At 37.5% G+C, this 13,771-nt stretch overlaps 2 protein-coding genes across 4 annotated transcripts in view; both read left to right on the top strand.

Annotated features, from left to right (window-relative positions):
• The first annotated feature begins 484 nt into the window (after positions 1 to 484).
• LOC144855526 (cubilin-like) lies at positions 485 to 12,330 on the top strand. Its single transcript, XM_078713415.1, has 30 exons — positions 485 to 581; positions 868 to 1,101; positions 1,447 to 1,615; positions 1,864 to 2,048; positions 2,243 to 2,405; positions 2,688 to 2,896; positions 3,203 to 3,371; positions 3,558 to 3,745; positions 3,843 to 4,026; positions 4,155 to 4,336; positions 4,422 to 4,593; positions 4,692 to 4,864; positions 5,159 to 5,324; positions 5,418 to 5,623; positions 5,815 to 5,977; positions 6,067 to 6,411; positions 6,497 to 6,669; positions 6,812 to 6,980; positions 7,126 to 7,274; positions 7,383 to 7,542; positions 7,773 to 7,966; positions 8,095 to 8,278; positions 8,679 to 8,869; positions 9,007 to 9,175; positions 9,434 to 9,615; positions 9,869 to 10,040; positions 10,377 to 10,570; positions 10,744 to 10,909; positions 11,044 to 11,255; positions 11,937 to 12,330. Exons 1-30 carry the CDS (start codon positions 510 to 512, stop codon positions 12,285 to 12,287), a joined length of 5,646 nt encoding a protein of 1,881 aa, XP_078569541.1. The 5' UTR covers positions 485 to 509; the 3' UTR covers positions 12,288 to 12,330.
• Positions 12,331 to 12,931: 601 nt separating this feature from the next.
• The window catches only part of LOC144855270 (cyclin-D-binding Myb-like transcription factor 1), a 40,701-nt gene continuing 39,861 nt past the window's right edge, over positions 12,932 to 13,771 (top strand). For 2 of the 3 annotated variants that reach the window (XM_078713073.1, XM_078713075.1), the window contains exon 1: positions 13,234 to 13,362. The gene's annotated coding sequence lies outside the window, so the exon portion shown is untranslated. Of the gene's footprint in view, positions 12,970 to 13,233; positions 13,363 to 13,771 lie in introns of those variants that run through there. The other variant, XM_078713074.1, reaches the window with a different exon arrangement.

The raw sequence follows: 13,771 nt of genomic DNA on the forward strand, positions 1-13,771 counted from the left end.
GGCCGTTCGAGGCGTACGTTCTAGATGATTACGATTGGTTGGATGTAGATTTTAATGGATATTTAAAAAAAATTGATCCGATGGAATGATAGAAGCAAGTTTAAGTTAATTATTCCTTATTTTTATAAAAGTTGCTGTACGTGAATACGTAAACGTGGCACATGCATGTGTCTTACGTTACATTGTTTTTTTTTGTCATTTTACGTTTGTTGAAAATAACCCAGTTTCGTTTTTTAAAAAGGATATAATTAAAGTTATTGTCAATATTATTATATTACGCTATTAATTTGAGCATCAATTTTAAGGTTTGCTAACAAAATGAAATGTTCGACCGTCTATCCGTGTATTATATTCGTTATTTTCCCTTTATTCAAATATATAAATGAAAGCTAAATCTGATTGGTTGATCACATTATGCAAATGAGAGCTACAGATGAGTATAAAAGCCATGTTGACATGGAAGTCGTTTCTTTTCTAAGTTCGCCGTAAGCAGTGTCAGACGGCGCGTCATGAGAGTCATGTGGAATGCAGTGCTGTTCCTCCTCGGTGTTCTATGCCATTGTGCAACTGCTAAACCTAAGGTATGTTAGAATATACAAGTACTTAGCTGTTGCAATCATAAATAATATAAATGTAACCTATTACTGTTAGTACTGTAACGCATACATTTAGGAGGTGTAGCATGGAATGTGGACCGATTTCTTGCATCCAGACGGACAAATTCAGAAGTTGTGAGAACATTCTTTGCGCCGACAACAAAATTATCAGTCTGTTAGGAATATCTAAACGTAAATGTAGAATAGAGATAATTAGTAGTCTATTGAAACTTTAAGATGGCTTTTGAGAACTATTTATGGATATTTTTAGATATTTGAACAACGACAAGGCGACAGTGTAGTCATCATTCCTCCGAATTGTGACCGAATTGTCGACCGTGAAACTGGTTGCATAACATCTCCGAATTGGCCGAGGAAATCGGTGGATTTTACCGAATGTCAAGTGAAGGTTCGGGTGGCATCCGGTAAACGGATTTTGATGACGTTTAACAATTTCACTCTTGAAGGAACCAATGCGTGTGACGACGGTAATAATTACGTAGAGGTATGACGTATTTTATTTTTGTGATTCTTTATTTTATTTTGCTTGTATTGTTTGTCTTGTCCTTTGGCGATAGTTGTCTTTGAAAGCTCTTGTCTCTCCTCAGTGCTTTTTTATGTTTTTTTCATTATATTCAAAGAAAAAATAAAAGAAGTTGTCATTGTCATGTTTCACTGAAAGGATTAAATAAATGAAAAAATATATTTCGTCACAACTCACTACATGTATAATGCATTAAGAAATTGAAACCGCCATTTGGAGTCTAGTACATTATATTAAAGACATATCCATCATACCATACGAGAATAGTCTACTAAATATGCCTAACTATAAACCTTGTTATTTCAGATTCGTGACAGTCAAACCAACCGCCATGATCGATACTGTGGCACGTTTCATCCGTTCGTGTGGTTGAGCGATTCAAACGAAGTCACAGTGATAATGGACGCCTTATCCAGTAAAGTCTTCAATAGGTTCAATGCTACCTATGTTACCGTCGATAAAGCACTAAACTATGGTAATTTTATCAATGTATCGATTTATTTAAACATAATTACGAATTAATTTTACTGTACGTGACCTAGGCTTGTAATAGGAAAGGGCCTACACACATCCACTGTCACACACAGACACTGATCAAGAGGGGCCCCTTGATTGTCAGCATATGCTGTTTAGGCACCCTTTATAAATAAGGTGAAATATATATATATAAAATGCCATGACACACAACTCCCAACATTTAATAACAAACGTTTTATTTTAAAGAGTGCAATCGAGTTTTTATTGAGGACACCGGAAAATACGCAAACAGAGGCAGACATAGTAACTCACCAGTTAATCCATACTCGGAAGGAAACAAGTGCGAGATAGTGATACTGGCCAAACCAGATAAACGCGTTACAGTTGCGTTTAAAGACCTTAATATTCAAAACTGCCAATGGCCTTTAAAGGTAAATTACTATTGAAGATATTATTAATATACAAGATAAACGCGTTACAACTGCGTTTAAAGACCTTATTATTCAAAACTGCCAATGGCCTTTAAAGGTAATACTATTGAATTGATACTATTACTGTAATATACAATATAAACGCGTTACAATTGCGTCAGACTCTACTCGGATTGCGTTTTTATCATTTCTAGATAAAAGATTTACTAACGGGACGAACGGAAACCATATGTAGAGAACACAGCAAAATTGCGTGGACATCTGAATCTAACGCAATAGTTATACATTTTCACGATAACGACGAAAGAAACATTGTAGATTTCAAATACGAAGCGAATGAACGCGATGCTAATAGAAGTAAGTAAAGAGGTCACGTGATATGGGGGTGGGTGGGGGTGGGCGTGGTCGCCTGGGAATCCTTAAGCTCTGTCTACACTATCAAACTTTTATTTGACAAAACAATGGGATATGCTCATTATATGGACATGATGATTTCATATCACTACCATATTTGGGAATATCACCACCATTATTACTTGGACACATCACACTTTTTCTTGTCAAACTAGTTTGATATTGTTAGGCCTACCATGTCGATCTGTACCATTGTAAAGTAACCTTGTTCCGTTTATTTCGCAGGTTGCAGTCATCTACTACTGGCTTTTCCACCAAATGGCTTAGAACTGCATACACCCAATTTTCCACAACCGTATCCTAGCAACTTGGACTGTATATCCGTCTTACACACTCGACTTGATCACGTGATAACACTGAATGTCTCGGAATTTGTCATGCAACCTCCGAGAAAAACCGAACGTGGTGAAACCTGTTTGAATGATTTCTGCCAGGTGAACAAAAATATCTTTTAAGCACACTATTTTAACGGCCAATTTACACAGACGAACGGTAAGCGGAAAACTGCGTAGCTTGTCCAACGAAGAATATGATCTATCCTGAGCGGCAACCGCCCGTCCGCTCCGCGTTCGATGTGCACCGGCATTAAGGAATAACATAGATTCTATTTTTTTTATTATCGTTACCGCTCCTCTGTGTAAATTGGCCATAATTCATACGTACATAGTATTTCTAGTTTTGCTTATCACTTAATAATTTGTCTTTTGACCAATCGTTTGGTCTTACATTTTTAAATTTAGATCCGGGATCTTGCGACGAATAGGTTTTATCATCATTGCGGTAGTTACCACAACTTTTCTTGGACGTCAGACAGCAACGAAATCCTCATTACTTTCAAAACAGATCACTTGCTGGATTATACTGGTGTCAAACTTATTGCTAAGTCGGTGCCAAGAATACCACCTCCAGGTAAAGTATGTATACTTAGTATGTGCGCTTAGTATGTGCATTCATGTTTGGTCCTTATTGTCTTTGTTGGCAGAGGTTTGTGTTAAGTTTATCTTTTAATAGCTGCTGAATTTGTTCTTGGCTAAATAAATGTGAACTTCAAAAAATGTATATGGTGGTAGACTTATTTCATTTTATATTTCACAGACTGCATGACCATAACTCGTAGAGACGACTCATCGTTCATCCTGACGTCATTGAATTATCCGTCCGATTACCCGTCCGATGTATCGTGTACGATTACTTTACGCGAGTCACCAGACCGATATGTAGTGTTTAATTTTGAAGAATTTGAGCTGGAAAGTTCAGAAGGTTGTGTGGCCGATTTTATACAGGTAACTTTTGACACAATCGGCATTTCATAGTTGCCATGTACTCGTGTACTTATTATTATTCGACAATTAATTTGCATAATATTCATATTTAAAACAGTTCAAGAGTGGAACGAGTGGAATCTTTTCTGACAGAATATGCGGATTGAAGTTACCGTTTTCAGTGACGTCAGATTCAAATGAAGTATCACTTGAATTTAAAACAAACGATAAAAATCAACAAATCGGATTCAAGGCAGTTTGTACATTAATACAGCGACCAATCAGAACACCAGAAAACACGGGTAAGATCACCGGACATAACGCATAGCGTGAACTAATGTTACGATGACGCCCGTGCGTCTGCGTCATGCGCGCACGAGTAGTGCGTGCAGGACAAATGTGCATCCATACACTTTATTTATTTCAACAGAATGTAGTAGACATCTGACTGAAAAGTCTGGGCGCATTCAGTTACCGGTGAATCCTGATTGGCCACCGATTGAAGGATCCGATTGCCTCATCGTCATTCATGCCGACCCAGACGAGAAAATAAGATTAAAATTCGTCAGCTTTGCTGTATCGGACTTGGATTCCGATAAAGATTACGTAGAGGTAAATTATTTACATTTTCCAGAAAATAAATAAAACCTTATGGGTTTGGAGTCGGAATTATATAACTAATGTGTTTGGTCAACAGATTTACGACATCGTGGACGGAGAAAGCCGCAAAGGGAGGTATACTGGTCACTTGAGTCCGTTTTCCTGGACTAGTTTCGGCAACGAACTTGCAATCTTCATCCGCGATGAAAATGAGATCTCATCGGTTTCATTTATTGTTGATTATGAGACAATAGCAAGACCAGAGAAAGGTAATTTAATGAACCAATGAAGTAGTGTTTTGTAAGTTGGTGTTAGTGTTAGTTAGTAGTGCAGTGGTATCCATTCATGACGTTTTTCATCTTTTCAGGATGCCAACTTCTGTTAACTGAGCGATCTGGTTCTATTAGCTGGCCATTCTCCAAGCAACGCGACAACAGTCACTGTAACGTCGTTATACGAAGCTCTCCACATGAACAGATCCTGTTGACGTTCCATACACTAACAATGGAGAGGGGCGTTTGCTCTGAACACTCGATGACTGTAAGAACTTGCCTTATTTGTTTATCCATTGAATTACTATCAATTAGTCGTATCAGGCACTAGTCCCTGGTGTTCATTGAATACTGTACAGAGTAACATATCAGTAAAACAACCGTTTTTATGAGAGGTGGTTTAGATTTGCGATTCAGATTTTACAACCTTTTCACTCTTCCCTGGTCGTATTGAACCAATCTAATTTTTGTACACAAAAACCATAAACTGTTGGAGAAAGTTCCAACATAACTGAAAATGATGCATAGGCAAAAGTATATTACGTTAACATTTCTTTCGCAGATCCAAGACGTGACGACAAAGCGACAAGACAAGTTCTGTTCAACATTATGGGAGTTTTCCTGGTTAAGTGAATCTAATGAAGTTTCTATGGATTTCAGACAAAATACAAAATCCGTTGTGAAAGTTAAAGCGACCTATCGTTTTATTCCACGACCAAAAGTATCTGGTAAGTCGGCTGATCTTCGGCGTTTGTTCAACTAAATATAAAATGTAGAAGGGAAATGGGTAACAATAACAGTAATTATTCTTGTTTTTTTAGTATTCAATCAATTCTTAACATCCGGTCAAGGAACTATTTCGTCTTTGGAACACAATCGTGACGACATTATTGGAAAGAACTGCACGATTTACGTCCAAATCGCTCCAGAACATAGTATTCTTGTTACATTCACCGACTTTTTGATTGGAGAAAAACAAGATAGAAATCGCCAAACAATTACGTGTACAGATGAACAGTTCTTAGAGGCAAGTTGAGCAAAGATAGTGTTAAGGCCAAATCATACAGCGTCGTATGACTAGGCCCGACGACTCGTCTCGTCGGGATTCAACTCAGACAGCACCGATGTGTCGAGACGTTTCGTCGGGCCTTGTCGGCCTTTGGTTAGCATAAAACATTTATATACGATTGTATTAATGAAGTTTTCTCTTTCTTGAAGATCAAAGATCTAACAACTGGTCGAACGAATGTATACTGCGGTGAATTCGATTTATTTACCTGGACATCTGACCAAAACCTTGTCGCCATCACGTTCCGTATTAACACCTTTCCTACCTACAATGTCTTCAGAGCTTCTTATCTCTCGCTTTCGCGTGTTGAAGGTAACTATTTAACATAAATATACCTTAATAAATACTCCAGGTCTACAACTGAACCTACAGTAATAATATTTCTATTAATTATTTTCCAGGTTGTGATCATCGAATCATCCAACCAACGGGAATCATCAAATCGCCAAACTTCCCGCTTCCATACTCCACCAACGCCGAATGCCGCTACATAGTTCATTCGGAGCCCGGTAATCTCGTGTCACTTAACTTCACCGATTTTGATGTCCAGCCATGTGAACAAGACCATGTTGAAGTTAAAGACCTAGGGACCGGTCGTGTGGACTCGCTTTGTGGACTTCAATTACTTTTTTCTTGGACGTCAGATGCCAATGAGGTGTCGGTTACTCTCCGTAGTGGACGAAAAAGCACAGGAGCGACTGGGTTTAAAGCCTTGTTTAGACATATACAACGACCGCTTGTCAGGGGTTAGTAAAATCAATGACTTTGGTATATTGAAATGTATTTGAAGAAAAGGAATAACCGATAATAACATTCAACTTGTAATTTCAGATTGTTACGTAAGACTATACGAAGTTACAGACATTGAAATACCCGATTTCACCGTGAAAGATGCTAAACACGTTGAATGTTTTTTCTACATTTATACGAACCCGTCAAACAGGATAACATTAACGGTGGATGAATTCGATGAGGTGTTTAATTGTTCCGATAGCGGCATTCAGGTTTGTAGACCTACATTAATTAATTCTGCGTCATGTCTGAACGTGCGCACAGCACTGTGGAAGTCGCTAGGAAAACCTCTTTCAAAAAGTGGCAAAAAACTCTGGAGGAAAAAGGATGTTAACATAATGATGTATTTTATAGGTATCCGATCTTGCAACCCAACGAACGGACACGTACTGCGCAATCTCGCACTCATTCTCATGGACCGCCGATACCAACGAATTAAGAATACGTGTATTCGCCAGTAAGGACAAAATACCCCGTATGTTGGCACACTGGCAGTTACTTACGAGATCTGACCGAATCCCAGGTAACGTGTATTTAATAAACTCTTTCAGATTTTTCTCGAAAAATGTCATCTGGTTTCAAATTAAAATGTCATTACTTTCGTTTCGGCTATTTAGTCTTTCAGAATTTTACATTTTATTTATGTACTGTATAATGTTCTTGTATAGTTTTGTTGGATGAAGAAAGTGGTGAGATATCTGTTGACGGGACAAACGCGTATCAACTAGTTATTCGTACTTTGCCGAACTATCGCCTGGTGTTGAATTATTTCCATACCATCGAGGAGAAACACGACTGCGTCGATGACGGCATTACCGTAAGTGACAATTTGTCGTATTATAGTATGGAACGCCGGTTGGGCAAGTAAATGTAAACAGTCCTTTGTGTAAACAACCATGACATTCTAACTTGTTTTTCTAAACAGATGACCGACTCAACAACACGTCGCAGCTACATAGATTGTGAATTCTTCAATGGATGGATATCCTGGATATCGGACAGTAACGAAGTTATCGTTGATATTCTCAGGGATGAGCACGCTACGAAAGTCGAATATACATCGGTTTTAAAAGCACCACCATCCGGTAAAGTTTTGCTCCGATAGGACGTTATCGTGTTCGTATATGGGCCCATCACATTTTGTTGTCACAAACTGTTGATAGTGTAGACAGAGCGTAAAGCCTTGTCTACACTATCAAACTTTGTGACAAAAAAATGGACATGTCATACCACTACCATATTTGGGCACATCAAACTTTTGATTGTTTGTGGAATAACATTTTAAAAATGATGTTTACATTATTTTCTTTGACAGAATGCAATAAAGTACTGGTATCTGGTATCAACGACAACGACTTGGAGACAACCAACTACCCAGCTATCTATCGCAATGACGACGAATGTGATATGATCATTCAAGCGAAATCCAACTTCCGAATTCAAGTTGTGTTTGAAACGTTTTGGCTTGAACAAACAACGGCAATGGGGTGTCTACACGACTTCTTAAACGTAATTACGATAATTTTGACGGTTAAATACGCCTACCTATGCTTAATTAGCTTACATTGTATTTTTCACGTCAACTGGCTTATGATTGACGACGAATAATGCTCATCATTCGTTTTGTCTTATTTCAGGTAACCGACACGTCCACAGGCTTTCAATTCGACAATTCTGAACGTATTTGTGGTCGACATGAGCCATTTTCTTGGACATCTGAAGGGAACTCTTTACTACTTCGGTTACACACTGATTACAGCATTGCTCACACTGGTTACCTAGCATCGTACACATTCCTAGAAAGGCCCGTTTACACTACATGTAAGTTTGGAAAAAAGAAACGTATTTAGTCATTGCTGGTTACGTACCTAGCATCGTACACTTTCATTCAAAGGTCCGTTTACACTACATGTAAGTTTGGAAAAAAGAAACGTATTTAGTCATTGTTGGTTACGTAACTAGCATCGTACACTTTCATTCAAAGGTCCGTTTACACTACATGTACGTTTTGTAAAAAGAAACGTATTTTAGTCATTGCTGTACGTACCTAGCATCGTACACTTTCATTCAAAGGTCCGTTTACACTACATGTACGTTTTGTAAAAAGAAACGTATTTTAGTCATTGCTGTACGTACCTAGCATCGTTCACTTTCATTGAAAGGCACGTTTACACTACATGGTAAGTTTTGTTATTTCATTATGATGCATGTTTCCCCACAGATTGTAATAAAACTCACCTTGGACCAAACGGAGTCATTCAATCGCCAAACATTGCACAAGGACTACCTCTATATGAAAACAACCAGTTATGCTTCTATTTGATCAAAGGCAAAGTTGGTGAAAACATAGTTATTGACTTCATTTTCTTTAATGTGGAGTTACAGACACCCTGTGAAAGAGATTACGTCAAGGTAAGATTAAAATAAACCAGAAACGACACGATTAAAGCGCGCGTACAAAATGTACGTTCATTTGTACGCGTAATTCTACCGCCGATTTAGCGCACATAGACTTACCACCATAAAACAACTTATTTTTGTATTTTAAGGTTGAGGATGTCGGAACCGGTAAAACAAGTATCATTTGTGGACAAAATCAGAATTTGATTTGGGAATCTGAGAGTAACGAAGTGAACATAACGTTTGTTACGGACAGTACGCATGCGTTCAACGGATTCAATGCAACGTATAAGATGCATGCATTAGACAGAGTTTCATGTAAGTCTTCGTACATGAGATTATAACATACTCCTTACATAAGGTTCATGCAAATAGCTTAACTTCGCGAGGAACGTCATTGCACAATGCATGATGGGAAAGGTTTTTGAGCAAACGTCACGATGCGTACGCGTCGTGACGTTTGCTCCCAAATCATTCCCACCATGTTTTGCGTTATTTATTTGCAATGGGAAACCTTATAGTTAGAACGAAACACTGCACTTTTTATTTTAAATAATATATTGGTTCTTTTCCCAGATTGTGACGTCACACTTGTTGATGAATCCGGGTCGTTCCATTCGCCCAGCTTCCCGGCAAAGTATTCAAATAACCTGGACTGTGATTACACGATTATCGTAGACCCTCATCACATTATACAAGTTACATTTGAAAAGTTTGAGTTGGAGGAGAGTCCTCATTGCACCAACGACTATGTTGAGGTGGGTGTTAAGCTCAATCAAACTTTATGTGAAAAAAAAAATGTGATATGCCTATATATGGACACGATGTCATATCATCACTACCATATTTAAGCATATTATCATTACCATATTTGAGCACATCACACTTTTGTCAAACTATGTTGATAGTATAAACAGAGCCTTAAACGAGCTAGCTAACTTTCGGTGAATATAGGCATACTCTTTTCTTCTGTACATATTTTATTCAAAACTTCATAAATTATTGTTGCAGCTTTCAAGTACGGGTGAAGGAACAAGCCAACGTTTCTGCGGTAAACAGCATAATGTAATTAAATGGAACTCGACAACAAATCATGCAGTGGTCCGGTTACACACCGATCACATTGTAACAAAGAAAGGATTTCTAGCCACATACAAGACTCATCTCCTAACAGCTCCAACAGGTAAATTACGTCATGCAGGATTATAATAAACCTCGTTATAATTACATTGCCTAAAAAACATGAATTAAGGGTCCAATCGATTGGCGCATATACCGCGTGGAGCGTCGTGAAAACGAAACATTGATGTTCGATTCGCCGGACCGGAACCGTGCCGGAACAGATGTGAAAGACCCTTTATAGCTTCTATTAAACAAACCTTTGGGCGTAAAGGATTATCCCCTGCTTTCCATTTTTAATTTCTCAATTCTTAATATTTGTATCCTATGTATTTATTTTCATTCAAATATTATGCTGTTTTATAAATAGTGTACTGCAATAAATATTCTCTTTCCATAGTGAATTGCTCAAGAACTTTGGAAGGTCCAGTCGGCATGTTCTCCACGCCGGACTACCCATCGAACTACGATAACAATTTAGACTGCGTTTACACGATCAGTTTAAACCCAAATGAACAAAGAGTTTTAAGGATCGAATTTTTAGATTTTGAATTGGAACCACCGAGATTAAACTTCTGTTCAGACTTTGCTCAGGTATGTGCGAAAGTAATTCATAAACATTCTACCTAATGACCTTGTTCGAATATAATCCATCGCTTGTGATTGGTCAACTTGTGTTTGCGCGTACGTCCTTGCGTTGCGTATTTAGGAGGAAACTACGTACGTTATACTGTATATTAAGTTAAATGAATCTGCTTTTCACTCAGCTGACGTATACGTCACAAGATCTCAAACTATGTGGACAACTCGAGCAACATATATTTATCACTGCGAATCACGTGGTCATTCATTTCCATTCTGATGGCAGTAACACGTATCGTGGATTCAAAGCTATGTATACATCGATAGCACCACCTAACACACCGACCATTGGTAAGAGAATGAATGTTGCCGCTGCTCGGTTGCTCAATTCAATTACGACTGCTGTATACATCTGTATTACAATACCAGAAGATGTTGCTGTTTTGTTTTGTATTTTTTAAATATTTTATTTCATTATCTTTCAGTTTCGGCAACATTGCCTCCTCACTGCGACCTGGAAGCCGGAAGATTGACGGAAAGCTATGGCATAATACATAGTCCAAACTTCCCGCTTTATTACCCTAACAACGCGTTGTGCCGAACGGTCATAGAGACGAAGAAAAACACCCACATTGTCATTACAATACGCTTTATGGATATAGAAAACTACAAGCTCTGTGAATGGGATTCAGTACAGGTAAATATACGATCTCCCTACCACCACTTCCTTCTCCCTAACCACCCCCTTCCCCACCACCACAACGTCACCTCATTTGATTGAAGTGTAACCTTACTGGCCAACAAAATGTTAGTTGTATATTTATTGCTGGATTCCATAAATGGATTTTAAATGGAGAGGCACTATGTCAACAGATAATTTTGTTGAATTGATGGTTGTTACATAATGCTTTGTATTTTCGTTTTTATTGTATCTGTAAGAATCCCTATAATGATTCGTAGGCCTATGTATTTACGTTACTGTATTTATTCTTGAACGATCTCCTAATTTAAATAACAATTATAGCCTGTTGTTTGCCGTGAAGGCGTTTTTAGTTACCTATGTTGTTGTTTAGCATGTTAACATGTTCAGTTGTACTGCTTTGAATTAGCACTAGCAGATGGTTCAGTAAAACAAGAAATTAATGGAAAGACAATGTGCAACTTGTTTCTGCGTAATTCATAATCCTTGTTTTAAACCCAAAGGAGTGTGGTATTTTCGATCCTGTTCTATTAACGTAGTGTTGGCTCCGTTACAGTATCTATGGACAGTTTGTCTGAAATGACTTCAATATACAAAAACACAATAATGCCCGCAATTGGACAATTATGATGGAATTGCAAAGGGAATAACAATAAAATATTCATTCTTCTATTCCAGATCTTTGATGACATAACCGGAAGAAGTAGTGAACCTCTGTGTGGCTCTCTCGACGCGCCTTTCATATGGAAGTCTGACAGCAACCAAGTAACATTGATATTCAAAAGTGACGAAATTCTGGCGAGAACTGGATATTACGGAACGTATGCAGCGTTTGAGAACGTTGAGATACTTCCAGTAACGAAACCTCAACGAATTACTAAACCGCAACTGGTTACGAAACCACGACGAGTTACGCAACCACGACGAATTACAAGAAAACCAGAGATATTGAACCAACCACCAGAGGCGGTGCCAACAACAAAAAGACCTAGTATATTTAATTTTGGATGTTTTGGTAATTTTTGTTAATTTGTAATTATAAAATAATGAAATAAAAATGTCTACACAAAAACATGTTTCTCTTGATTTCTTTCTCAAACATTATATGAAAGTCTCTAAAGCTCTGTCTACACACTATCAAACTTTATGTGACAAAAAAATGTGGTAGTGATATCACTTCATCATGTTCATTTATGGGCACATCACACTTGTTTTTGTCAAACTAGTTTAGACTAGTGTAGACAAAGCTTTAAAGCTCGATTCCCACTGAGGCGCAACATCAGCGTTTGGATTAGTCAAATTGCTTGGTAGTACTATAATAATAGCCCTTTCCAGGAAATTAGACGGAACGATTACAAATTTAACCGCCATCTTTTATGTTGCATGTTCTACTACCCAGTAGTAGGCTACTTTCGAAGAAGATCGAAATATTAATACAATATGACAGAGAGAGTGAACGAAGTGATTGTAAAGAAATATTACAACTAATAGCAGCTAGTTCAATTAGGTACTTGGTTGCACTATCTTTAATCTAATCTTTCATTCATATATAACACAGATTATCGATTAGTTATAACCTATAGATCGATAATTGATGTTAGAATAGGTTGTATAAAAATATATAAATAAATGGCGCCCTCTTTAGTTTACTGTCATTTTCCACCAGTGCTAAGAACAAAGTCTTTTTTTCTTACAAACTAGACAGATAAAAGTGAGTTATTTTGTATCATTTTATTCAAAATATGTTTTATTAATATACGTGTTAGCATCTGAAATATGTATTCATTTTAAAGGCTGTATTTTTAGGCATCTATGATTTTGGGAATCGAACATCCTGGTACTTTTTACAGCCACTTTTGCTAGCCCCTGGGCCGGTTCTCTAAAAAAGAACCCGTACGATAAACAAACAAACACAACATGTGAGTGTATCGTCTGCGCTTAGCTGTTTGTCAGACAGCACTGACTTAGCCTAGAAGATATGTTAATGTAAATGTTAGGTTCTCTAAAGTGCATATTATTATTATCGCCCATATAACATGTATATAATAAAGGCCTAGTCTAGGGCCTAGGAAGTGACATTATTGCAGTGTGTGTACAGAACAGTGTATGTAATATTTACTTTTTATATTATAGGGCCTAATAGTTAGCCTAGTACTATAGGCTAGCCTAGCTAGGAAGGACTCTAAGTAAGGTCTCTAGGCCTAGGCCTATAGGCCTACTTACCGTGTGGAGGCTAGATAGGGACAGGCTAGTACTGAAAAGAATGAGTAGGCCTAGGTACCGAACCTGAGAGTTATTTTAGCTGCAATATCTATCTGCGATACATACTGGCCAGACTTTTTTTGAAAAAATCCTTGTACTAGGCCTATAAATAGTACAGGGATTTTTTCGAAAAATGGCCATAATGCAACAAAGACAATTAATTATATTAACAATAAATAGATTCTTTAAAAAAAACAATTTAGCTTTATAATAATCATTTGTGTAAAATGTAATAATACTTATTCTATTGT

Source organism: Antedon bifida, chromosome 11 (genome assembly GCF_963402885.1).
Source record: "Antedon bifida chromosome 11, ecAntBifi1.1, whole genome shotgun sequence".
NCBI lineage: Eukaryota > Metazoa > Echinodermata > Crinoidea > Comatulida > Antedonidae > Antedon > Antedon bifida.

Excerpts from the sequence above, each read along its gene's own strand:
- LOC144855526 (XM_078713415.1), top strand. The coding sequence starts at position 510 with ATGAGAGTCATGTGGAATGCAGTGCTGTTCCTCCTCGGTGTTCTATGC. Across the intron at positions 4,027-4,154 it reads CAGAACACCAGAAAACACGG|AATGTAGTAGACATCTGACT; the intron begins GTAAGATCACCG and ends TTATTTCAACAG. Across the intron at positions 11,256-11,936 it reads GTGAATGGGATTCAGTACAG|ATCTTTGATGACATAACCGG; the intron begins GTAAATATACGA and ends CTTCTATTCCAG.